The sequence below is a fragment of the Giraffa tippelskirchi genome, chromosome 1 (genome assembly GCF_054371585.1).
Source record: "Giraffa tippelskirchi isolate mGirTip1 chromosome 1, T2T-mGirTip1v1.2.pri, whole genome shotgun sequence".
Taxonomy (NCBI): domain Eukaryota; kingdom Metazoa; phylum Chordata; class Mammalia; order Artiodactyla; family Giraffidae; genus Giraffa; species Giraffa tippelskirchi.
The window spans coordinates 164,794,929-164,822,570 of NC_137275.1; the positions used below are offsets into that span (position 1 = coordinate 164,794,929).

At 39.7% G+C, this 27,642-nt stretch overlaps 1 protein-coding gene across 14 annotated transcripts in view; it reads left to right on the forward strand.

The window, feature by feature from the left end:
• The window catches only part of CFAP95 (cilia and flagella associated protein 95), a 243,907-nt gene that overhangs the window by 196,346 nt on the left and 19,919 nt on the right, over positions 1–27,642 (forward strand). For 9 of the 14 annotated variants that reach the window (XM_081504635.1, XM_081504593.1, XM_081504620.1 and 6 more), the window contains 2 exons: positions 8,236–8,322; positions 11,682–11,881. The exons of 4 other annotated variants lie outside the window; for them this stretch is intronic. Coding sequence is in view for 1 of the 10 variants with exons in the window: in XM_081504676.1 (XP_081360802.1) it covers positions 8,236–8,257 (22 nt within the window). In the remaining 9 variants the exon portion in view is untranslated. Of the gene's footprint in view, positions 1–8,235; positions 8,323–11,681; positions 11,882–27,642 lie in introns of those variants that run through there. One more of the 14 variants, XM_081504779.1, reaches the window with a different exon arrangement.

The following is a 27,642-nucleotide window of genomic DNA, read 5'->3' on the forward strand; positions in this document are numbered from 1 at the left end:
ATCAGGTGGCCATAGTATTGGAGTTTCAGCTTCAGCATAAGTCCTTCCAATGAATATTCAGGACTGATTGCCTTTAGGATGGACTGGTTGGATATCCTTGCAGTTCAAGGGACTCTCAAGAGTCTTCTTCAACACCACAGCTCAAAAGCATCATTCTTCGGTGCTCACCTTTCTTATAGTTCAACTCTCACATCCATACATGACTACTGGAAAAATCATAGCTTTGACTAGACGGACCTTTGTGGCAAAGTAATGTCTCTGCTTTTTAATATGCTGTCTAGGTTGGTCATAACTTTTCTTCCAAGGAGCAAGTGTCTTTTAATTTCATGGCTGCGGTCACCATCTACAGTGATTTTGGAGCCCAGAAAATAAAGTCGGTCACTGTTACCACTGTTTCCCCATCTATTTCCTATGAAGTGATGGGACCAGATGCCATGATCTTAGTTTTCTGAATGTTGAGCTTTAAGCCAACTTTTTCACTCTCCTCTTTCACTTTCGTCAAGAGACTCTTTAGTTCTTCTTCACTTTCTGCCATAAGGGCAGTGTCATCTGCATATCTGAGGTTATTGATATTTCTCCCAACAATCTTGATTCCAGCTTGTGCTTCATCCAGCCCAGCATTTCGCATGATGTACTTTGCATATAAGTTAAATAAGCAGGGTGACAATATACAGTCTTGATGTACTCCTTTCTCAATTTGGAACCTGTCTGTTGTTCCATGTCCCGTTCTAACTGTTGCTTCCTGAGCTGCATACAGATTTCTCAAGCGGCAGGTCAGGTGGTCTGGTATTCCCATCTCTTTAAGAATTTTTCAGAGTTTGTTGTGGTCCGCACAGTCAAAGGCTTTGGCATAGTCAATAAAGCAGAAATAGATATTTTTCTGAAACTCTCTTGCTTTTTCAATGATCCAACGGATGTTTAATGGATGATCCAATGGATGATTAATTGTTAAGAAATTGCAAAACTGCCTTCCAATGTGTCTGTACCAATTTGTAGTCCCTCCAGGAATAAATGAGAGTTCCTGTTACTTCACATCATTGGTATTGTCATTTTCTAGATTTTAGTCCCTCTAATAGGTGTATTGGTAAAGAATCAACCTGCAGTGCAGGAGACCTGGGTTTAATCCCTAGGTCAGGAAGAACCCACTCCAGTAGTCTTGCATGGAGAATTTATGGTCAGAGGAGCCTGGCAAGCTATAGTTCATGGGATTGCAAAGAGTTGGACAGGACTTAATGACTAAACCACAATAGGTGTGTAGTGGTATCACACTGTTATTTTAATTTGCAATTTCCTAATGACATGATGTTAAGCATCCTTTCTTATGCCTATCTTCCATTTGCAAGTCTTGTTGGTGAGATGTCTGTTAAAGTCTTAGCCCACTATAATACCAGGTTGTTTGTTTAAAGCTTATCGAGCTTTAAAAGTGTTTTTGTTTGTATGTTTTGTATAGCAATCCTACCAAATGTGCATTTTGCAAGTAATTTTTCCCAGTCCGTGGCTTGTCTTTGTATTCTCTTAGTCTTCAAATATTTAAATTGTTCCCTGTCCTTCTGGGAATAAAATTGTATATAGATATATAGGCTTCCCTGGTGACTCAGACAGTAAGGAAACCACCTGCAGTGCAGGAGACCCGGGTTTGATCCAAGGGTTGGGAAGATCCCCTGGAGGAGGAAATGGCAACCAGCTCCACTATTCTTGCCTGGAAAATTCCATGGACAGAGGAACCTGGCAGGCTACAGTCCGTGGGGTCACAAAGAGTCAGACATGACTGAGTGACTAACACACACACACACACAAACACATATTAGAATGCTTCATATTTTCCCCAGATTACTGAACTTATGGTCATTGTTTCAACCTTTTTTTCTCTGTGTATTTCAGTTTGGATAGTTTCAATTACTCTATCTTTAAACTCACTGATCTTCTCTTTTGCTGTATCCAATCAGCTATTAATCCCACCCAGTGATTTTTTTCTTTCTACACAGTGAATATTTTTACTTCTAGAATTTCTATGGGTTCTTTTTATACTTTCAATTTCTCTCCTTATTATACTTTCCTTTATATACTTGAAAATATTTAAAACAGATATTTCAATATCTTTGTTATTTCCATTATTTTTGTCAATTGGGGGTCCATTTTGATTGACTGATTTCCCCCCAAGTTGTGGGTCACAATTTGCTGCTTTTCATGCCTTGTAATTTTTATTGAATGCTGGATATTGTAAATTTTAGGGTATTGAATACTGAATTTGTTTTCTCTATTTATAATTTGTTCTATTAGGTAGCAATATTTGCTGATCAGCTTTATCCTTTCAAGATTTGTTTAAAAGCTCTGTTAGGGTGGTTTGGAGTAAGTTTTAATCTAGGGCTAGTTTATCTTATCAATAAGTGTGACCCTCCTGGAGTTTCTGCTGAATGCCCTGAGGATGTCCTGTGTGAGCTCTTTGGAGTTTTCCAGTCTGCAGTTTCCCCATCATTCTTTGCCTGACATAGAAGAATTTCATCCTTTGCACTCAAGCTTAATACTGGCAATGGACTCAAGAGGAACTCTGCAAATATCTGGAGCTCGTTCTCTGCCACATGGATTCCAGCTGCCTTCACAGTCCTGAACTTCAGACTTTGTCTCTTGGACTCAGTGATTTTATTGTACTTGCTGTGAACCTCCTCCCTGCACTGCTTTCCTGACAGTGACTCCATACAGAAAAGCCAGGGCAATCATAAGACTCACTTCATTTTTTTCCCCCTTTTTCTCAAAATGATTACAATCCTGTCCTGCCTGTTGTTCAATATCTAAAAATGTTATTTAATATATTTTTCTAAGTTCCAACTATTTTACCATGGTTAGAAACAGAATATCCAGTATTAAATATTTTAAAGTTATTCAGCTGTTCTGCAAATATGGCTGAGAGCTATTCTAACTGTGAGCCAGCCCCATTTGATAACTGGCAAGAGACCTAGGCAAGAGGGGTATCTCCTCTGGACTCCCTTTAGAGGAGTAAACAAACACATACTCAAGTGAATTTACTAGTACCTGGACAGTGGTGCCTTTGGCAGTTGAGATCTGATTTCAGGTGACTTACACTGTTTAGGGTTCAGGGTACTGGTTCTTTACATCTTTCCCCCTATGTCCTTGAATCAAAATGTTTCCAAATATGACTACATTTGAATGTCAGGAAGGTTTGTGGGTTGTACCACTGATGGTTTCAGGGGCAAACACTGGTTTAGGGAGCTGCGAGGATTTGAAAAGCAGAAGCACTTTGAGAGAAAAGACAAATTAACTTGTCAAGTTCTACTTATACAGCATGAATGCAATAAATTCTTATCATATGCCAATAGTACTAAATGTTCATTTTTTTGTCTCTCTTTGTATTATAATTTATTGTACCAGATTTACTCACAAATCATTGTAGTATTTGCATCAGTTGCACATGGCAGCTGAAGAATGCTTGGAAATAGTAAAATATTAATATTTATGTCAAATTTGTATGTATGTAGATGTGCTTCCCTGGTGGCTCAGATGGTAAAGAATCCGCCTGCAATGTGGGAGACCTGGGTTTGATCCCTGGGTTGGGAAGATCCCCTCGAGGAGGGCATGGCAACCCACTCCAGTATTCTTGCCTAGAGAATCCTCATGGATGGAGGAGCCTGGTGGGCAACAGACTATGGGGTCGCAAAGGGTCGGATGTGACTGAGTGACTGTGCACACAGCATAGATGTAGGTATATAATGTGTAAAGTGTGATACTGATTTTTAACCTCACCAGCTAGACCAATATTGAATTCTAGAATTTGGAATAGGTTTTCTTTAAAAATTAAGATTTAAATAAATTTTCAAAAAAGCAATTTTTACAATTTCAGCATTATTAAAATTTTTTAACTTAACACTGATGCTCGTTTAGTTATTATTTGCATTTACCTTTTAATTTTAATATATAATTTTGAATGTCAGAAGAAATAAAATTCCAAAGCCATGAAAAAATTTTATTTTTTAGCATTTAAATTTTCAATAAAAATATATTCAAGATTTTGTACTTTGAATAAATTATATTTTAATATTTTACATCATTGGGAGTAACTACAGGTTGTAATCATGATAAATGAGTATAGGTCACCCATCATTATCATAATAATTCAATCATGACAAAATAAAAGCAAGCATAATACCAAAATGTAGTTCCATTAAGTAGCCAAAGAGGAAAAACTAAACATCATTATGAAGATGTATTTGTCAAGGCAGGAGGGTAAGATGTGTTTTATTTAACAGTTAACTTGATTTGTAACTTTTAAACAGTTACACTTATGATGTGGCAGTCATCAACTATATCCTTGCTGTGGACCCCATGAACATTAGCGCTGGGTCTGGTTGAGAGGAATGGAGACAAAACCTCCTCCCCAGTTGAGAGAGGGTCTTGTGTGTGTGTTGTGTCCAGACAGGGCAGGGTGAGGCGAGGAGTATAGGAAGACTGATTTCAAAATGTTTGTTCCCAAGATTTCTGGTTATGGCTCTGGTCTGGGATTTGCTTTCACCAACCAGTGGTTCTGTGGTGGAGGTCAAGGGTAAGCAAACTTGGCTTGGGGTCAGGATTCCAATCAACAAAGAATTTAAGGGCAAGTAGGGACGCTAAGGCAGACATCTGTTCAGTTGGACATGGTTGGGGGTCGTGATGGTGGTTGGGGGAGAGGAGAGGGCAGGAGATGCCTGCCATATCTCCCCCTGGTGGTCCAGTGGAACACTGGTACCCTTTGGATACAGGCTCCCACTGGCCAGTTGGGCCAAGACTCCTGGGATGCCTCCTACACTGGTCACAATTGACCAGACTCTGAACTGGTGGAAAACATCATTGACTCCTGCTTAAAAGGATAAGAGACAAAAAAAAAAAAAAAATAGGGGATATTTTAACCTATCCCATGTGATTAAGAATAGTATTTGTGGCAATGTTTTATAAACAGTTAAGTCATAAGCACCTCGCTAGGCATGTCTCCTGTGACAAAATTTATGTTCTGTCTGTGATTGGCTCTGCTGGGTGACTTTGGCTGAATCAAGACTGATGGTGTGTTGTCTTTGTGCCGATTTTTATGCTAGGCACTGGGAGAATTTTGAGCAGGAGAGAGCAGCTATCAGTGTTTAATGGACTTCTTCCGCTGTGAGAGGAAATTGTGCCTGTGAGAAACAATCACTGAAATAAATCGCAGACATTTTAAAATAACTATGCAGCCCATTCATTTGGCTAGCAGATAGTTAATGCTTCTCCCCAAAGTGATCGATGTCCTGTGCACATAGTGTCAACAAAGCCCAAACTGATGATTGTTTTACCCAAGGTGAAACGTCAGTGCCAGTTATAAGTTAGCCAAAGACACAGGATCTGTTACAAGAGAGAGATTGTGCTGCATTGGTTTCTGTATCTCCAGTTCCTAGCTTGAGGTTCTCAACTCTGACTACCTTACAAACACCATGGAGCCTTGGAAATACTGCTGTCCAAGTCTCCAGACCAATTAAATCAGAATCTCTTAGGGACTGGGCACTGGCAGATTGTTTTTTAAAGTTTCCCAGGTAATTGTAATGCTTGGTTAAGGCTGGCATTTGCTAAGCTAGCTATCAAGCTGGACACATAGTAATTGCTCAATAAGTGTACACTAAATTCAATTGGGAGCACTTAGCTTTTACAGTTCTACAGATACCACTTTAACTGAGACAAAGGAAATGACTAGAGAAGGGCTGTATTCTTCCAGTCAGCAAACTGCAGACCTGGAAGGGTTTATCTATAGGGCGGCCTCCCTGCGAGCAGTGTGTGTAGGGGGCGGGGGAGGGGCTCAGGGAGAGGAGAGGGTGATGTTAGGCTCTGCTGGGAAGCATGAGGCAGCAGCCTGTCTAAGGCTACAGAAGTCCAGGGCTGTGGTGAAATCATTAGGATTTTAAAGTTGTACCACATTTGCTGCTTTTTGTGGAACAAATAACTTCTGTTCAGATTTTCCAATTTGCTCATGTTTCTAAGATAGATTCAGCTTCCTCTAGTACTAGGGGAAAGCTTGGCCCATTGACCTTGGCAAAGAGACAAAACTGGCCATTCTTGTAGTGTATGAAATGCTCAACTCCAGACTGTTCAGTTCTGTGAGCTTTGTGTTTGTACTGAAATGTGACTCTGAGCTTAAGGAGGTCCTTTGCCTATATATTTGCGAATACCCGAAGTCCACAGAACAATGTATGCATTTGTGTACAAGACAAATATGAAAACTGTTCTAATGAGAGGACTATAAATATTCTGAACTGAGAAGACAGCTTAATGGCTCTTACTCTTCCTTTCTCCTCTTCCCTGGGAAGGGGAATTAGTGCACAGCTGCACACAGGTGACTACTTTGGACAGTATTTTTACTTAGACCTGTTTCTTCATGGGAATTTCCCTCATCTTGATTATTGGCTATGCATGGCTGAGCTCCAAGAGTGGGCAGAGTTATAACTATCCAAAAAGAAAGAATGTCACACCTTGTGTTGCAATGTTTTTCATTGTTACTATGTATCCTCTAGTAACATGTCTTAATAGCAGACACCTTTGAGCATTTTGCCGGTTTGGTTAATACCTTAGATAAGCTACCTTAAGTTATTAAAAAATAAAAGAATGAATGGAAAGGTGAATAGACACATGGATGAAGGGCCAACAACAACAACCTCTGCCATCTGTGGCTGAACCATGATTTGTTCTGTCATGCAAACCTGGCCCATCTTGGTTTTATTTTCATTCAGGTTTTGTCTAGTAAAAGGAGCTATATCTGGTGATTGATAGTGAACCCAACATTGATTTCACCTTATGTCAGAGCTTGCTCTCTTCTGGTTATGGACCCATAATCTCAGATGTTTCTTGTGTCCTCATGTCTGTAATTGATGGTGAGGGTAGAATAAAATGAAATGTTTAGGATATGTTGCAGGAACAGAATCGACTTTTTAAAAGCATGTAGCTTTTCAAACTTTCATTCTATTTACAACTTTATATCTAATAAACAATGATAAGTTTTTTGCAAGTTGGTTGCCTACTTGTGATATCAGAAAAATGTTATTAAATTTGGGAATTTTAGAGTTAGGAATCTGGAGCTTCCCAGTCTATTTTATAGGTGAAGAAACTGAGGCTTAGAGAGATTGCTTTGTTAGATCATGCAACAAGCACATTTAGAACTAGGACTCGATCAGATATAACTGGTCAAACTGATCAAGAAGCAAAACCCAACGTAGACCCCTTGTCATGTAACAAACAATCCTCCTTTTTTTATCGCCACTATGAATAGCTATAATATATTTGTCAAGGCAAAGAGATTTGGGAAATGGGAGTTGGTAGAAATAAGGAGGTGGGGGAAAAGGAAGGGTGAATGTTTGTTAGGAATGCATTTCCTCATAGCTGTAGTGTTAGTTGTTCAGTCGTGTCCGACTCTTTGCCATCCCATGGACTGTAGCCCACCAGGCTCCTCTGTCCATGGGATTCTCCAGGCAAGAATACTGGAGTGGATTGCCATTCCCTTCTCCAGAGAATCTTCCCAACCCAGGGATCGAACCCAGGTCTCCTGCATTGTAGGTAGATTCTTTACTATTTGAGCTACAGGGAAGACCCCTCATAGCTGTAGGGAATGTTAGTAACCTTGGACACTGTTGAGATTTCCAAACTGAGACTCAAGACCACTTGGAAATTCATGGTGGTCACATTGGTCTCAGAACCAGCTCAGAGTGCCTCAATTCTGTCCTCTTCACCAGTTGACCCATTGGCCATGAAAACCACACACTTTCCTGCTGTGGTATTAACTCCCACAACCCTTAGTCTCATGCAGCCCTATCACAGTGTATCACTTGCATCAATTTAGTTTTGCAACTGTCTCTAGGGCTCGATTCCCAGTCCAGACATTTTAGGGCTAAAACAAGAGTAAGTATGTTAAATAAAACCTTGAGTATTACAGCAGTGAATGATAATAGCATTCCTCAGACAAAGAGTCTGCTGAGGAAGAAAGGAATAAGTTAATTGATACCAGTTAGTGTTTTATTTAGATTGACTTGAATAGGGGCAGGGGTGTGTCATGAGTTGCTCATACTTGGCAAAGTCACTTTCCCTCTTTGGGTCTCATTTCCTCATGTGTGTAATGAGATAGTGAAATTAGCATGCCTCTAGCATTTCTTTCAGTTCCAGCATTCTAATTAGTATTTTATAGGCCTATTTATTTCTTTTACTCTTTTTCTTCCATACATGGTTCACTGCAAGCAGTATGTGGACAGGTGTACTATGAGCTGGCCAGTGCCTGGGGGTTAAGCACTGGCCCATTTACAACTGAAGAGAGACCCTGTGTCCAAGGTAAGAGAAACCCAGGTAAGATGGTGGGCACTGAGAGAGGGGATCAGGGGGCAGGCAGGCTGAAATTACAGTCACGGACAACTAGCCAATCTGATCACATGGACCACAGCCTGTCTAACTCAGTGAAATTAAGCCATGCCGTGTGGGGCCATCCAAGATGGGCAGGGTCGTGGTGGAGAGGTCTGACAGGATGTGGTCCACTGGAGAAGGGAATGGCAAACCACTTCAGTATTCTTGCCTTGAGAACCCCATGAACAGTATGAAAAGGCAAAAAGATAGGACACTGAAAGATGAACTCCCCAAGTCAGTAGGTGCCCAATATGCTAATGGAGATCAGTGGAGAAATAACTACAGAAAGAATGAAGAGATGGAGCCAAAGCAAAAACAACACCCAGCTGTGAATGGGACTGGTGATAGAAGCAAGATTTGATGCTGTAAAGAGCAATATTGCATAGGAACCTGGAATGTTAGGTCCATGAATCAGGACAAATTGGAAGTGGTCAAACAGGAGATGACAAGAGTGAACATCAACATTCTAGGAATCAGTGACATAAGATGGACTGGAATGGGTGAATTTAACTCAGATGACCATTATATCTACTACTGTGGGCAGGAATCCCTTAGAAGAAATGGAGTAGCCATCATAGTCAACAAAAGAGTCCAAAATGCAATACTTGGATGCAGACTCAAAAATGACATATAATGATCTCTGTTCATTCTCAAGGCAAACCATTCAATATCACAGTAATTCAAGTCTATGCCCCGACCAATAAAGCCGAAGAAGCTGAAGTTGAACAGTTCTATGAAGACCTACAAGACCTTCTAGAACTAACACCCAAAAAGATGCCCTTTTCATTATAGGGGACTGGAATGCAAAAGTAGGAAGTCAAGAAACACCTGGAGCAACAGGCAAATTTGGCCTTGGAGTACAGAATGAAGCAGGGCAAAGGCTAATAGAGTTCTGCCAAGAGAACACACTGGTCATAGCAAACACCCTATTCCAACAACACAAGAGAACACTCTACACATGGACATCACCAGATGCTCAACACTGAAATCAGACTGATTATATTCTTTGCAGCCAAAGATGGAGAAGCTCTATACAGTCAGCAAAAACAAGACTGGGAGATGACTGTGGCTCAGATCATGAACTCCTTATTGCCAAATTCAGACTTAAATTGAAGAAAGTGTAGAAAACCACTAGACCATTCAGATATGACCTAAATCGAATCCCTTATGACTATACAGTAGAAGTGAGAAATAGATTTAAAGGACTAGATCTGATAGACAGAATGCCTGATGAGCTGTGGATGAAGGTTCATGACATTGTACAGGAGACAGGAATCAAGACCATCCCGAAGAAAAGGAAATGCAAAAAAGCAAAATGGCTGTCTGAGGAGGCCGTACAAATAGCTGTGAAAGACAGGAAGTGAAAAGCAAAGGAGAAAAGGAAAGATATACCCATTTGAATGCAGAGTTCCAAAGAATAGCAAGGAGAGATAAGAAAGCCTTCCTCAGCGACCAATGCAAAGAAATAGAGGAAAACAATAGAATGGGAAAGACTAGAGATCTTTTCAAGAAAATTGGAGATACCAAGGGAATATTTCATGCAGAGATGGGCTCAATAAAGAACAGAAATGGTAGGGACCTAACAGAAGCAGAAGATATTAAGAAGAGGTGGCAAGAATACACAGAAGAACTGTACAAAAAAGTTCTTCATGACCCAGACAATCATGATGGTGTGATCACTCACCTAGAGCCAGACATCCTGGAATGTGAAGTCAAGTGGGCCTTAGGAAGCATCACTTCGAACAAAGCTAGTGGAGGTGATGGAATTGCAGTTGAGCTATTTCAAATCCTGAAAGATGATGCTGTGAAAGTGCTACACTCAATATGCCAGCAAATATGGAAAACTCAGCAGTGGCCACAGGACTGGAAAAGGTCAGTTTTCATTCCAATCCCAAAGAAAGGCAATGCCAAAGAATGCTCAAACTACCGCACAATTGCACTCATCTCACACGCTAGTAAAATAATGCTTAAAATTCTCCAAGCAAGGCTTCAGCAATATATGAACTGTGAAGTTCCAGATGTTCAAGCTGTATTTAGGAAAGGCAGAGGAACCAGAGATCAAATTCCCAACATGTGATGGATCATTGAAAAAGCAGGAGAGTATCAGAAAAACATCGATTTCTGCTTTATTTACTATGCCAAAACCTTTGACTGTGTGGATCACAATAAACTGTGGAAAATTCTGAAAGAGATGGGAATACCAGACCACCTGACCTGCCTCTTGAGAAACCTGTATGCAGCTCAGGAAGCAACAGTTAGAACGGGACATGGAACAACAGACTGGTTCCAAATAGGAGAAGAAGTACGTCAAGGCTGTATATTGTCACCCTGCTTATTTAACTTATATGGAGAGTACATCATGAAAAACGCTGGGCTGGAGGAAGCACAAGCTGGAATCAAGATTGCCGGGAGAAATATCAATAACCTCAGATATACCGATGACACCACCCTTATGGCAGAAAGGGAGGAAGAACTAAAGAGCCTCTTGATGAAAGTGAAAGAGGAGAGTGAGAAAGTTGGCTTAAAGCTCAACATTCAGATAACTAAGATCATGGCATCCAGTCCCATCACTTCATGGCAGATAGATGGGCCAACAGTGGATACAGTGGCTAACTTTATTTTTCTGGGCTCCAAAATCACTGCAGATGGTGACTGCAAGCCGTGAAATTAAAAGACGCTTACTCCTTGGCAGGAAAGTTATGACCAACCTAGACAGCATATTAAAAAGCAGAGACATTACTTTGCCAACAAAGGTCTGTCTAGTCAAGGCTATGGTTTTTCCAGTGGTCAGGTATGGATGTGAGAATTGAACTATAAAGAAAGCTGAGCGCTGAAGAATTGATGCTTTTGAACTGTGGTGTTGGAGAAGACTCTTGAGAGTCCCTTGGACTACAAGGAGATCCAACCCCTCCATCCTATAGGAGATCAGTCCTGGGTGTTCCTTGTAAGGACTGATATTGAAGCTGAAACTCCAATACTTTGGCCACCTTATGTGAAGAGCTGACTCATTTGAAAAGCCCCTGATGCTGGGAAAGATTGAGGGCAGGAGGAGAAGGGGACGACAGAGGATGAGATGGGTGGATGACATCATCGACTCGATGGACATGGGTTTAGGTGGACTGAGGGAGCTGATGATGGACAGGGAGGCCTGGCGTGCTGCGGTTCACGGGGTCGCAAAGAGTTGGACAAGACTGAGCAACTGAACTGAACTCAACTCAACATTTACAACTAGTTCACCAGCTATACCATTCTGTGCTGTCCCTGCTCATCAGTTCTCTTTTCTCTTGCAGAAACCATCCATTTATAAGAAACAGATCTTTCTCCCTAGCCATCGTGTCTCTGTCCGTTAGTAAGACATAGTCTGGTACAAGGATTCTTCCTTTCTCTGCATGAAGAAAATAGTCCACTTTCAGACCTGCTAACACAGCCTGATGAGACAAGCTGTATTTCTGTTTTGTGATTTGAAACATAAAGGTTACTATACAACTAATTTTGAATTTTAGATTTCATTTTTGGTTCCAAAAAGCATCCACTATATATAAATCTTTACTTGTAGATGTATCCAACTTATGATCAGCTATGCTTTCTGTTGATTTTTACTCTTCTATAGTTCCTTGAGCTTTCTGTGTAACAGGAATTAATACATGGGCATTCTTTAGTCCTAGAGGAAACATTTTTCCCAGGAAATGAAAGTCTGCTGTTTTCTCTGACAATCTTTATTTTGTGTTTCTTTGAGGTAGATTCCTGAGTCATGTAACCAGTGAACTCTGCCAAGTTCTTTTATTAAAATCTCACTGAAGTCTGAGATCAGTGAAGAACCACAGCATTACAACATTATTTGACCTGAAAGAAACTTTGTAAAATCCAATCCACTGTCTTTACAGATAAAGAAAGAGCTCAGAGAGGTGTGACTTGTCCGGGGTCACACAGCTAACAAGTAACACAGGATGAGAGCTAGAATCCAGTTCTCCTAATTTTTAGCATGCATGTTTTAGCAGGGGTGGGAAGGAGATAGACTAAATGAAACAAATACCTTTGTGGTAACTTTATGTTTTAAGGAAGCCTATTTTCTAATTTTGTATTTAAAGTTTTGTCACCAAATTTGATATTTAACAAAAATTTTCACATTATAAAATAACATTGGTACTAATATGTACTTATATGTACTAATATGTATTATAGGAATATCTTCCTATTCCAAGTAGTAAACTCTGGAGACAGGAAGGTAATGAGGTATAGAGTCAATAGAGTGGAGGGGTTTCTCGCAAACTACAGCTGTAAGCCTTGCCGGTAAGCCTTCAAGTTCCTTCCTCCCCATCCTCATCTTTCAGCTCCTCTTCCTCCTCCATAGCCTCCTCCTCCTCTGCTATTTACAAAGCATTGGACCAACAAGACAGTGCAGGCTGGGTGACCAGTTTATTCCCTAGTAGAAGCTGTAGATTCTTTTACTGTAATATTTACAAGGATACTTTCTCACCAGTTAATCCCCAGCACAGTATCTGTCAGTCAATACATATTTTTTTTCAGTGGGTCAGTGATTAAATATGTATTGAAGTTAGAATTTTGAATTCAATGTAATGGTCTACTTTTGTGAAAATAAACTGGTTCAGAGCTTGATGACATTTATCTGAAATTCACCGTATAGAGTATACCAGTTCTTAAACCACCAGCACCTTGGGAAGGCCATCAGCCATTCATGACTTAATATGGATTCCTCTCCCTGAATATGCTTTCCTCCTCCCCATGAGTTGAGATCAATCACATTGGAGAAGAATGAGGCAAAGGAAAAGAAGAATCATGGGCCAGGGGTTGAAATGGGGAGTGTAGCCTCCCTGCACAGAGTGAGGACAGGGAGAAGGAAGGCAGAATAAGAATTTAAAAGATTGATTAGAGTTGCAAACAGTTCCTACTTTACAAGTTTGCTTAAAGCTGATACTGCTAGATTCTAATGTGAGGGAAATGGGCTTACTTTTAGATCAAATGATTCATTATCAAGCTCAGTATAAATTCTTTGGAAGAAATTTGACCCTGTCTTTTAAAGGTCAAAGATTTCAAGATTTGGTCTTTAATCTAAGAATCCTTTCCCTCCTGCGGTCATCACCACCCACACTTTCTCTCTCCCCACACCCCTCTTTCTCTCCTTTTTCCCTAACCACCCTTTCCCTCTCCCTCTCTCTCTCTCCAAACCTTTATACTGGATAGAAACAGATTCTCCCAATTGTCATTGGCGCCAGGTATTGTCAGTTAAATCTCAATCATTTCAACAACATTGCTTGTAGTTCACACATCATTGGGCCTGCCAGAGGCAGCATTGCAAACACGTGTCCTTATTCAGGGGGAGTCGGAAATAGGAGTGCTCTGAACTGCACTTTGCAAAACCTGTTGTCCACTTGTGCCAACAGAATGGGGAAAATTTCCTTTCAGCACTGCCGTGAGGAGCATCCAGATGTGCTCACTGAGCTGCAGTGCACCTGCTGCTTGTAACCACAGCTGCCAGGGTCCCCTGGGAAGGCAAGCCAGACTGAGTGCCACGAAATGGTGTCATGGACAACTTGGGGCCAAGTCTCAGGGGAAAGGACACTGGATTTTCGGTCTGAGTTTAACTCCTCATGCTACTCTTTCCTGGCAAGTGGCCTTGGGTAAGCTCTGCCTCCTCAAGCTCCACCCTGCTTGTCAGTAAATAGACCCCAACTCCTGCCCCATCAATAGAGCTGTCATTTCTTGAGCTTCTGCTCTTCGATGGGCACACTCACGCATCAGGTAGCGTACTTATTCCTCAAGGTGGCCCAGAGGGTGGTTAAACGCTATTGCTTTCCTCACATTACAGATGGTCAACTCCCAGCTCAGAGTGCTTAGGAGACCAAGGTGACACAGTTGAGAAGGGGCAAACTCATATTTGAAATCAGGCCTGTTTTCAGAGTTGTTGAAAAGACCATTGTATGTGGAAGGGCTTTGAACACCAAAATCTAGAGACTGCAAACCAGAGTGATTCAAAAGCAGAGGATTTTATCACTGGAGAGAGTCCTGGCTGGGTGTCAGGCGAGTTACTCACCCTCTCCAGCCACAGTTTCTTCCTCTGGAGATGATAAGAGTATCTACTTCCTGGGATTATTTTGGGGATAGAATGGAATTGCGCATGTAAAGCACAGGGCACAGTGCCTGGCCTGGTAGTTCCCCATAGGTGCTTGTCAGTGCTAGTATTGTTGGGAGGATGATTTAAGTTACTGGAACTAAATTAGAGAAAATAATGTTCACATCCTTTCCTCAACTTACACATACCATCTTCTATTTACTTCTTATTCCCACTGGAAAACAAAAGCCAGAAGGAAGGCTGATTACTAATATCAATTTTTAACAAGAACATTTTTTAGTATGAGTAGAACATGTACTTAAGGCTCTTTGTTCTTCAAACTGAATGAATGAAATGCAACACATAGGACTTCAATAAATCATGGCCAGTGCCCTTTCCTGCCATGTCCATACCCTGTTGGCCCTCATGAGGGTTCTGAGCATCCACCCCTCCTGCCTTTCATCCCAGCCTTCTTTTGTTTTTTGCCTGTTTCTTGGCTCTGAACTCTCAACTCCTCTCTCACCTCTGCTTCTCTGGAATACTGATCACCCTCTTTCTTTTGCTATTGGGCCCCAGAACTCCCTTATCACCTCTGTTTTAGTGGAACCTCTGGCTCTCATGATCACTTTGGTCTCAGACCCAAACTTCAGGTCCAACTAAGGTCCATGGGGTCCTACCCCTTTGTAATTTATGGTGGACATGCATTGCTCTTCCTCAGGCTTGTGCTGCTTTGCCTTCTACTGCTCCCTATTTCTAGCTCTTGTTTTTGATTTTTTTTTTCTGGTGGAGGGAATTATTTTATTTTTTATTGAAGTATAGTTGATGTACAATATTATAAATTTTAAGTGTACAATACATCACAATTTTTAAAGATTATACTCCATGTGTAGTTATCATAAAATACTGGCTATATTCCCCTTGATGAACAGTATATCCTTGGAGCTTATTTTATATATAATAATTTGTACCCCTTAACCCCCTGCCTCTGTATTGCCCCTCCCATCTTCACCTCCCCATTAGTAACCACAGTTTGTTCACTATATCTGTAAGTCTGCTTCTTTCTCATTGTATTCACTAGTTCATTGTATTATTTAGATTCCAGATATAAGTGAAATCATACGGTATTTATCTTTCTCTGTCTGACTTATTTCACTTAGCGCAATACCCTCCAAGTCCATCCATGTGGCTGCAAATGGCAAAATTTCATTTTTTAAAAAATGACTGAGTAGTTCCCTATTGTATATATATACCACATCCTCTTTACCCATTTATCTATTGATAGACACTGAGGTTGCATCTTAGCAATTGTAAATAATGCTGCTATGGAAATTAGGGTGGATGTATCTTTTCAGATTAGTGTTTTTGTTTTTGGATATATACTCAGGAGTAGAATTGCTAGATCATATGGTAGTTCTGTTTTTAATTTTGTGAGGAACTTCCATACTGTTTTCCACTGTGGCTGCACCGATTTACATTCCTGTCAACAGTACACAAGGGTTCCCTTTTCTTTACATCCTTGTCAACATTTGTTATTTGTGTTCTTTTTCATGATGACTCTTATGACAGGTGTGAGGTGATAGATCATTGTGGTTTTTATTTGCATTTCCCTGATAATTAGTGATACTGAGCATCTTTTCATATACCTGTTGGCCATTTGCATTTCCTCTTTGGAAAAATGTTCAGTCTTCTGCCCATTTTCAAATCAGTTGTTTGTTTGTTTGATGTTGAGTTGCATGAGCTGTTTATATATGTTGGATATTAACCCATTGTCTTTTGCAAATATTTTGTTTCATTCAGTAGGCTGTCTTTTTGTTGTTGGTTTCCTCTGCTGTGCAAAAGTTTTTGTTTAATTAGGTCTCATTTTTTTATTTTTGCTTTTATTTCCTTTGCTTTAGGAGACAGATCCAAAACACTGTTGCTACGATTTATGTCAAAGAATATTCTGCCTATGTTTTTTCTCTAGGTTTCTATGGTTTCCAGTCTTACATTTAGGTCTTTAATCCATTTTGAGTTTATTTTTATATATGGTTTTTAGCTCTCCTATGATTCATACAGGGGCATGTACCAAACAAAATAGCAATTGAGGCTTAGGTTAGGCTGTGTCTCTCAATGTCAGACCTCCAGATGTTTCCCTAAACCCAGAAGTTTTGATCATGTAGCAAATTCCTGTTCCTGAGTGAATTGTTAACTTTTCCTCCTGATGTGGCATCATGCAGGCACAGCCTTTGACTCATGCAAATTAAGAGCAGGATCTCTCAGAACACAGACGTTGGAATCATCTCTGATGAAATATACCTTTTCTAAATAAGCAGCCAAAGAGGTATTTTCAGACTAGTGACAAAATTGGACCATGTTAAGTTTTCACCAGGGTTTTAAGTAAGTTTTAGTAATAAGACAGTGTCACATTTACTCTCATGCGAGCAAAGAAGCATGCTCTGTCAAATAACTTTTTCCTCAGTGGCCTTCAAGGAATCTCCAAGTATTCCTTCTACCCACTCCTTCCCAATTCACATGGTGGAGTAGAGACTGCATGATCTACAGAGGGGTTACCAGACCTGAGATAGAAGTCCAGCTCAAACACTGACACCCTGTGTGTGTGCCAAACAAAGTTTGTAAATTTCTATAGTTCCTGACAACAAGGCATAAGACCTAAAACCTACCTCTTGGGAGAGTTAAAGGAGTTAGTATATGTAACATATTAGCACAAAGTTGAGCTATGAGTGTGTGATGTGTGTGCAGGTATCTTCAAGAATGGTATGTATCCTTGCGTCTATATGGGTCTATGTAAATGCTGCCACTTTATATCCTCCTTCCTTTGGTGGGCCATTTGATATAAATATCTTTCTCTAATCATAGGGATCATTTGGAATTTGATGCTGATCCAGTGATAATTCTAGAGTGAGTTGCCCATTAAAAAAATTTAATGGCCTTCTTTTTAGACACCATGGGGTTATTAGGTTTGTTGTGTGTGTGTGTGTGTGTGTGTGTGTGTGTATCTTAATTTTCCAGTTCTTTCCACTGTCAGTTTGTCTTCTGGAAATCTCTGTTAGAAGTCCTGGTGGCTATCCAACTGGTCTGGCCAGTGGAGCTGTTCCAACTCACTGATTTCAGAATTTCCATTGGCCTCAAACAGCCATTCTCCTTCAGATAAGTCCTTAGCTAGTATAGTGCTAGATGGCCTGCTTGCTCTAGCAAATGCATCTGAATGCTTTCTTTTGCCAGAAAAGTTTCGTTAAGGTACTCTTCTGTTCCCCAGAAAAATATCCCCTTGGTGTTTGATGTTTTGGAACTTTATGCTTGATCTCTCATCAATGAATAAATTCCCAGGGAATTAATAAAGCCCTTGGGCAGGGTGTTAACTCTTTGAGGTGCTACTTTATGACTTAGTCATAATTTGAGAGTTCTAAAAACATATTAGTTTCCTTATAATCGAGAGAGGATATGAACTTGTCTCAAAAATACATGCCGTATAAATTAAAGAAATTGCAGAGATGTCAGATATTGATAAGAATTCAAAACAAGAGAAAGGAGTACCACCTGGCCCTATGTAGTCAAGGTTGTCAGATAGCCAGTTTGTTTCTAAGCTTCCCAGTAACCAAAGCAAAGAGGAAAACTCCCGTAGTTTTAACTGATACAGATTGATAATACAAATCTAAACTTTTTCTCAAGCCAACAGGGAATTCTGCATGACCTTTTCCTAAGAAAAGCAATGACTCTCAAAGTGCTAGCTTGACCTCAATTGCTAGACAATGCAAAATCTTTGGGACAGTTTTTTAGCTGTCCGGGGCCTAGGAAAACTCTGTGACAGTTTTCACATGTGTATGGATGAAACAGAGCTATAATGTATGATCTTCTATGCGTGGACATAAGAATGAGAATTTTTTTTTTTTACTAAAATATGGATTGTGTGATCACCCACCTAGAGCCAGACATCCTGGAGTGCAAAGTCAAGTGGGCCTTAGGAAACATCACTATGAACAAAGGTAGTGGAGGTGATGAAATCACAGCTGAGTTATTCCAAATTCTAAAAGATGATGTTGTTAAAGTGCTGCACTCAATATGCCAGCAAATTTGGAAAACTCAGCAGTGGCCACAGGATTGAAGAAGGTCAGTTTTCATTTCAATCTCAAAGAAAGGCAATGTCAAAGAATGTTCAAACTACCACACAATTGCATTCATCTCATACGCTAGCAAAGTAATGCTCAAAATTCTCCAAGGTAGGCTTCAACAGTACGTGAACCAAGAACTTCCAGATGTTCAAGCTGGATTTAGAAAAGGCAGAGGAACCAGAGATCAAATTGCCAACATCCACTGGATCATAGAAAAAGCAAGAGAATTCAAGAATAATATCTACTTCTGCTTCATTGACTACGCTAAAGCCTTTGACTGTGTGGATCACAACAAACTGAAAAATTCTTAAAGAGATGGGAATACCAGAATACCTTACTTACCTTCTGAGAAATCTGTATGCAGGTCAAGAAGCAACAGTTAGAACTGGACATGAAACAACAGACTGGTTCAAAACTGAGAAAGGAATACTTCAAAGCTATGTATTGTCACCTTGCTTATTTAACTTATATGCAGAGTACATCAAGGGAAATGCTAGATTGGATGAAGTCCAAGCTGGAATCAAGATTGCTGGGAGAAATATCAATAACCTCAGATATGCAGATGACAGCATCCTTACGGCAGAAAGTGAAGAAGAACTAAAGAGCCTCTTGATGAAAGTGAAAGAGGAGAGTGAAAAAGCTGGCTTAAAACTCAGCATTCGAAAAACTAAGATCATGACATCCGGTCCCACCACTTCATGGCAAATAGATGGGGAAACAGTGGAAACAGTGACAGTCTTGGCTGCAAAATCACTGCAGATGGTGACTGCAGCCATGAAATTAAAAGAGACTTGCTCCTTGGAAGAAAAGCTATGACCAACCTAGACAGCAATAAAAAGCAGAGACATTACTTTGCCGACAAGTTCCATCTAGTCAAAGCCATGGTTTTTCCAGTAGTCATGTATGGATGTGAGAGTTGGACTATAAAGAAAACTGAGCACCAAAGAATTGATGCTTTTGAACTGTGGTGTTGGAGAAGACTCTTGAGAGTCCCTTGGACAGCAAGGAGATCAAAACAGTCAATCCTAAAGGGCTTCCCTGATAGCTCAATTGGTAGAGAATCTGCCTGGAATGCAGGATACCCTGGTTTGATTCCTGGGTTAGGAAGATCCGCTGGAGAAGGGATAGGCTACCCACTCCAGTATTCTTGGGCTTCCCTTGTGGCTCAGCTGGTAAAGAATCCCCCTGAAATGTGGGAGACCTGGGTTCAATCCCTGGGTTGGGAAGATCTCCTGGAGAAGGGAACAGCTACCCACTCCAGTGTTCTGGCCTAGAGAATTCCATGGACTGTATAGTCCATGGGGTCGCAAAGAGTTGAACATGACTGAGCAACTTTTACTTTCACTTTCAAAGGAAATCAACCCTGAATATTCATTGAAAAGACTGATGCTGAAGCTGAAGCTCCAATACTTTGTGAAGAACTGACTCATTGGAAAAGACCCTGGTGCTGGAAAAGATTGAAGGCAGGAGGAGAAGGGGGCGGCAGAGGATGAGATGGTTGGATGACATCACCAACTCAATGGACGTGAGTTTGAGCAAGCTCTGGGAGTTGGTGATGGACAGGGAAGCCAGGCTTGCTGCAGTCCATGGGGTTGCAAAGAGTCAGACATGACTGAGCGACTGAACTGAACTGATAATTGTTTATAGTGTTGTGTTAATTTCTATTTTACAGCAAATAATAGTAATATATGCACTTTCTTTTTTCATATTTTTCTACTATGGCTTGTCATAAGATATTAAATATAGTTCTTTGTGCTATACAGTAGGACCTTGTTGTTTATCCATTATATAGTTGATAGTATCTGCCAATCCCAAATTCCCAATCTTTCTCTCCTCCACTTCTCTTCCCTCTTGACAACCACATCTATTCTCTCTGTCTGTGAGTCTGTTTCTGTTTGGTAGATATGTCTATTTATGTTGTGTTTTAGATTCCACATATAAGTGATATCATATGGTATTTATCTTTCTCTTTCTAACTTTCTTGGCTTAGTATGATAATCTTTAGGTCCATCAGTGTTGCTGCAAATAGCATTATTTCATTCTTTTTTAGGGCTGAATAATATTCCATTGTATATATGTACCAAATGTTCTTTATTCAAAATGAAGGTTTTAGAGAACAATGCAAGCCTGCGCCTGACTCTTACTTGTAGCAGCATTATGCAGTGTAGTTTAATTGAAAATAATGCTAAATTACTGAATGTGTATAATTTTAGGTCATTCAACTCATGGGAAAGGTTTATTCATCTTTTAAGGGCCTGCTGATGTACCTCTATCATGTGAAGTTCTGCAACACTTCTGGGGCCTGGTATAATCCACAGTAGATCGGGGGGGTTATGTATGTCCTCTACACTGCTATGTCTCAGTGATAACATTGTAATGACTTACTTCCATGTCTGCTCCTCAGTTGGACTGTGAGATCGCTGAGGGGAAGATGTCTTATCCATCATTGAATACCAGTGCCTCGTATGGTGCCTTCTAAAGTAAATGCTGAGCATAAAAGGAGTAGGTATTATGTGCTCATCAGAGTTCTAAGTGCTTTACATGGTTTTCCTCATTTAGTCCTCACAGTTCTATGAGGTCATTACTATTATTATTCCCATTTTACAAATGAAGAAACCATGGCCTCCAGAGTGATTTGCCTGTTTAATTGAAGTAAATCTTAAGAGAGAGAATTTAAGCCCATTCTCTCAACTAGTACACTAGCATGAAGACGAAGTCTTAGTGTTTTGAGTAGATAAACCGGTCTTAGATTCAGGAGGTATTGAACATGTCATTTGATTGTGTCACAGAAAGAGAGTAAGATACAATGTTTATTGAGATGCTTGAATCTGAATTCACTCTCATTATCCCAGGAATGAGACTCTTCTCTGGCTTATGGACCCTAAACCATTACTTTCAGAAGCCATAGGGCATTCTTACTAGCAAACATTTTATAGATCCCAATTTCTTAAATTAAAATTTAGTAATACAGCTAAATAGGTTTGTGGATGGTACTGTGTTAACTTATTTGAAGCCACTAGATTAAAAAAATAGAGGCAATAATCTTGGCTTCTAATTTCTCCTAAATGTTTATTCTCTCTCAATGCAAAGTACTATTTACAACTTTGCATTACTCTAAATTCAGCACTTTCTTAGCTTGCCTGACATCTTCTATTGTTGTCTGGGGAAAAGAATGAAACAGTTGCACTAATCTAATCTTGGTATTTACTCTAAGATTTTAATAAATAAATCCCTGTTCTCAAAGAGAACAATGCCCTTTTGATATACTTCGCATATTTCTTTTCCAAGGGCATCCCAAATGAGATGACTACAAATATTTCTGCTAATGAGACTGCCTTGAAATATCACTTCTGTGATTATAGGCATAAATAGTGAATTTCATTAGGTTGCTTGAGTCCCAATTTGATGGCATAGTAAATCTCAGAACAACCATGGGCAGTAGATAGATGAACAGATTTTTTGGATATAATTATTTGAGTGCAACTACTAGCTATCTTAGCATAGCAATTCTAACTTAGTCTCAGGCTGTTTTAAGTACATAAAACAATTTGCCACTGTTATAGGAATTCTACATGAGCCTGAAGGATTAATAAATTTAAAAAAGACTCTAGTTTGAGAGAAGCATAAAGATATTGATTAAATTCTCTCTTTACTTCACTAATATTCACAGTAGCTAAGTTATAATCTAGGCACTAATACCTGCTACCTCAAGTGATATTACATGGTATACTTGAAATAAATTTAATTTCATCAAATCTTTAATGTTTTGTCCTAAATGACATCTGCTTTGTCAGTTCTTAGATGATTATTCCTCTTGTTGTATATCCTGATGAACACAAATTTTATTTGTGAATGTGTGTTGGCATTCAGGGTGGATAGAGGGATTTTTCTAAGCCAGGGATGTACATGGCCTTGGAGATAAATCTAGAGTTACAACAATAATGCATAAGAATGCCTGTTTCCCCATCTCTTCAACAATGCTATTTAGAAGAGACCAGGCCAATTATCTTGTAGAATGTTCCATATTCTGAATCTGTCTGATTGTTTTCTCATGTGGGTGTTTAATTTGTTTCTCTATCACTTGCACTTCCCATAAACTTGAAGTTAGATCTGAAAGCCTGAGCAGTTTCAGGTTCAACATTCTTGCAGCAAATAGTTCATAGGTGATGCTGTATACTTCATGTTGCATTGCATCCTGGACACATCATGCCACATTACCCTCTATTTATAATGCTCAGTTCAGATGGTACCCTCCATTGTAAAGGTATACTTTTCACTTCACAATTAGAAGGTAATTGATAGAATGCATTTATTTAATGTTAAGAATATTAATCATATTTGCATATGTTATTGGCTAAGGAATTAACTTCCATTGTTGAGGGAGCAAAGATTTTTGTCTGTCTGTCTGTTTGGAGCAGGGATGAGGGATTCCAGCTCTTCTCAATTCACACAGGCAGACTCCTACTTATCAGTAAGTCCTTGAGGATAATCAGGCCAAGGAAACCTTAGACAATTTCACAATTAAAACCATTTTAAGGGTTAAATATAGGAAAAAGATTAAGCCAGGAAATTGGGGGGATAATTTTAGTTTTACTTACTTTTTAAATAGGAAATATATTCATGTGAGTCAATGTTCAAAATGTATAAAGGGTTAACAGTGAAGGGTCTCTCTTCCAGTTATCTTTTACTGCCTAGCAAACCATGAAGCAAATCACTTCATGGCAAATAGATGGGGAAAAAATGGAAACAGTGACAGACTTTATTTTCTTGGACTCCAATATCACTGCAGACAGTGACTACAGGCTTGAAATTAAAAGACACTTGCTCCTTGGAAGAAAAGTTATGACAAACCTAGACAGTGTATTAAAAAGTAGAGATATCACTTTGCCAACAAAGGTCCATATAGTCAAAGCTATGGTTTTTCCAGTAGTCATTACGGATGTGAGAGCTGGATCATAAAGAAGGCTGAGCGTCAAAGAATTATGCTTTTGAGCTGTGGTGCTGGAGGACTCTTGAGAGTTCCTTGGACAGCAAGGAGATCAAACCAGTCAATCCTAAAGGAAATCAACCCTGAATATTCATTGGAAGGACTGATTCTAAAGATGAAGCTCCAATACTTTGGCCACATGATGTGAAGAGCAAAAGACCCTGATGCTGGGGAATATTGAGAGCAGGAGAAGAGGATGACAGAAGATGAGATGGTTGGTTGGCATCATCAACTCAAATGGACGTGAGTTTGAACAAATTCCAGGAGACAGTGAAGGAGAGGGAAGCCTGGTGTGCTACAGTCCATGGGATCACAAAGAGTTGGACATGACTGACCAACAACAAAAACCACTCCAAAATAGTGGCTTAAAACTGTATGTCATTAGTTAGCAAGGAAGCTAGGGAGTCAGTGGGTCAGTTCTCTTTTAGAGTCTCTCCTACTGTTACTGTCAGAAAGTGGCTAGAACCGGGGTCATCTCAGAGGTTTTTTCACTTATGTGTCTGATTCTGGAGTCAGGAAGACTCAAGAAGCTGGGGCTTCTGGGGTATTTCTCTCTCTCACCTGGGGTGACTTTCCCAAGGGGATCCTACAGATGTTGCAGACTCTTCGAATATTGCCTTGGATATTCATGCAGCAGCATCACTTCTACTGCATTTTACTCACCATGGCAGTCCCAAAGGCCCACCTGGTTCCAAGAGAAGGGTCATGGACTCGACCTTCTGATGAGAGGAGGGTCAAAGAATTTGATACTTCAAAACCATTATGTACCCTCTCATGCTCTATTTTTTCCCCAGTCACACAGTTTACTTTTACCAGTACAACCAATGTCACCAGTTTCTTGTGAAGCAAGATTACCTTGTATGCTGACAAGATAAGCATACATATTCTTCCCACTTAGCATAATGTATGCAGTGTTCTGTATCTTGTTTTACTCTTAACAATATTTCACAAAGATTATTCAAATCAGTCCATAAAAAGTATCTTAATTTTTAAAATACCCTTATAGTATTGCATTATATAGATGTACCATAATGATTTAACCATCCCCTTGTTAATGCATATTCAGGTCATTTCTAACCTTTTAATATTACAAACAATATGAATTACTTTGGATATACATATGTCATCTTGGATATATATAAGCCTATTTGCATTATAAATTCCTAGATATAGAATTACAGGGTTAAAATGATATGAATATTTTAAATTGTGATAAATATTGCCACATTGCCCTTCATATGGAATGCAAATATTTTTACTTCCACCATGAAAGAGTCCACTACTTCACATCCTTATAAAACAGAATTTTTTCAAACGTTTTGGGATTTGTTAAGTAAAAAATTAGTTTTAATTCAGTGTGGTTTTAATGTGCATTCTTTTTATGAGTGAATTTGAGCACTTATTTTTCTATGTTTAAGAACTACTTGTATTTTTCTCAACTCCTGAAAAAAGTTGACACAAAACAAATGTTTGAGTGAAAAGTGAGATAAAGCACATTTCAGGTAAACCTAAAGACCTTTCAATCATTCAAAAGGTGCTATTTTCCTGCCTTCTATAAATGAGTAAGCTATGAGGATTTAGTTCCCTTGTGATTCTTGGAGTCTCTTAAACCCAGCCTGAAATTGCCAGGTGGGCAGTAATGACTTTGAGACATTATAACTAGATGATAACCATTCTTTATCCCATCCTCATCAGCCTGCAGTTTTCCACAGCCCTCTTTGCATTGTGCTTCCCTGGTAGCTCAGCTGGTAAAGAATCTGCCTGCAATGCAGGAGACCCTGGTTCAATTCTTGGGTTGGGAAGATCTCCTGGAGAAGGGATAGACTACCCACTCCAGTATTCTTGGACTTCCCTGATGGTTCATCTGGTAAAGAATCCACCTGCAATGCAGGAGACTTGGATTGGGAAGGTCCCCTTCCCCCTGGAGAAGGGAATGACTACCCGCTCCAGTATTCTGGCCTGGAGAATTCCGTAGACTGTATAGTCCATGGGGTCGCAAAGAGTCAGACATGACTGAGCGATCTTCACTTTCACTCTTTATCAGAAAAATTACTAATTTAAGAAAGACTTCCTCTCTATCCCTTAAGGCTTACTATAAAACTTTTATTACTTCTGTGAACCTTTTTCTGACATCTTTATTTGAGATAAGCCATCTGCCTTTGGAATTTGTGTACTTTCCCTCAGCTTCCTCTTTACACTCCACTTTTACTGTCTCTTCCTCTCCCTCCTCAGCTAATATTTTATTTTTTTGGATTCATAAGATACATGGCAGTTTAGTCTGGTACAGTAACATAATGTAATAAGTAACAAACAGAATTTTGGCAAAATTCTGGAGACATGAAAGAGGACAAATTGGCATGGCTGACTAGTACTGGAGCCAGAAAACCTTTTACTCACTCACCTGGCTGTGTGCTGGTTGGTCAACTTTTTCAGGGAATCCATTTATTCATAGGAAAGTGAGGATAATACTTAACTTACAAAACCGGGTTGTTATGGAGATGAAGAGAAAGAATGTTTTCAGCTAACACTTATTGAATGCCTCTCATCTCCAGATATCTTTGTATTCTTGATCTCATTAGTCCTCAGAGAGGTCCGCTAACTTTCCAACTTACTGATTATATTATTTTCTTAGGGCTGCCATAACAAATTACCATAAAAGGGGTGACTTACAACAACAGAAACATATATTTATACAGTACGGTTCTGGAGACCAGAAGTCCAAAATTGAGGTGTCAGCAGTGTTGATTTCTTCTAGAGGTTCTGGGGAGAATCCATGCTGTGCCTCTCTCCTAGCTTCTGCTGGCTGCCCACAGTTCTTGGGATCCCTTGGCTTATAGATGCATTACAGCAACTCTGCCTCCATCTTTATGTGGGCTTCCCCTCTGTGTATGCCTGCCTTCTTTCCTATCTCTTATAAGAATACTCGTCATTGAATTTAGGGCCCACCCTGAATTTGAGGTGATCTCATCTCAAGATTTTTAACTTCTTTACATCTACAAAGACCCTACAGTATTTCCAAATAAGGATCACATTCGCAAGTACCAAAGGTTAAGAACTGGACATATCTTTTGAAGGCCAAATTCAACCCACTGTAGTGACCAAGCTAAGAACTGAATCCAGGTTCTTTCTGATTCCAAGATCGATGTAGTACGGACTCTGCTATGCTGTCTCCTTCTTTGAAACTTCTGTGCCTGTGCTTCTAATTAATGCCAGAAAGTAACCCTGGCACCTGAAAGACATCATGAATTCTACTAATTTGGTTATAAGGGTATCCCCTGCCTAAATACTTTTTGAATAGTGAGTTGTGCATTTGGGAGTTGTTAAGTCATCCAAGCTTGTAGCAAAAATAAGAAATAAGCATTTAGTAACTGCTTATTTTGTGTCAGGCCTGTGCTGAGTGCTTCACAAGCATCACCTCATTTCATCTTAGCACAGTGACTGTTACTGTCTCTCATTTACAGAAGAAAATGAGGTTCAGAGAAGTTAAAGAACTTAAGCAGCTCTTATGTCACAGAGCTGCTAAGTGCTGGAGCTGGGATGCAAACCCAGGCATCTGGTACTGAAACTAGAGTACAGTAACATTACAGTGGTGCTCCTGGCATGGAGTTCCATATCCCTACCACCAGTCTGGATGGGAGGCAGTTGGGTTTAACGGAAGAAGACTTGTTAATCATGAAAATCAACCATGTATTTCTAAGGCAAACAGATTGGGTGTACAGATGGCTCTTTCTTTCCCCTTATTTCATTTTTGTAGTGACACTGTTGAAAGATATTTGGAACTGCAGAGTGAAAAGCACTTGGAACTTCAGCTCAGTTTTTAAGGAAAAAAAAAATCATCAGGATATTTCCTTTCTGTCATTACTGTTCCAATCCCTTTGGTCTGGAGTTTCCCTATGCATTCATTACTCAGAACAGTTGTTTTGAATTTGTCAGCACATTATAATATAATTTTGCTCAAGAAATACAGCATTTTCCCCTCACCACGAAGGCTGAATTTGTTTTGCTTTGCCATTAAAATAAAACAAATTTCCCTTCACCAAGGTAATATAATAAAAAGCCACCTAACTACAAGAAAGGATGTTGTA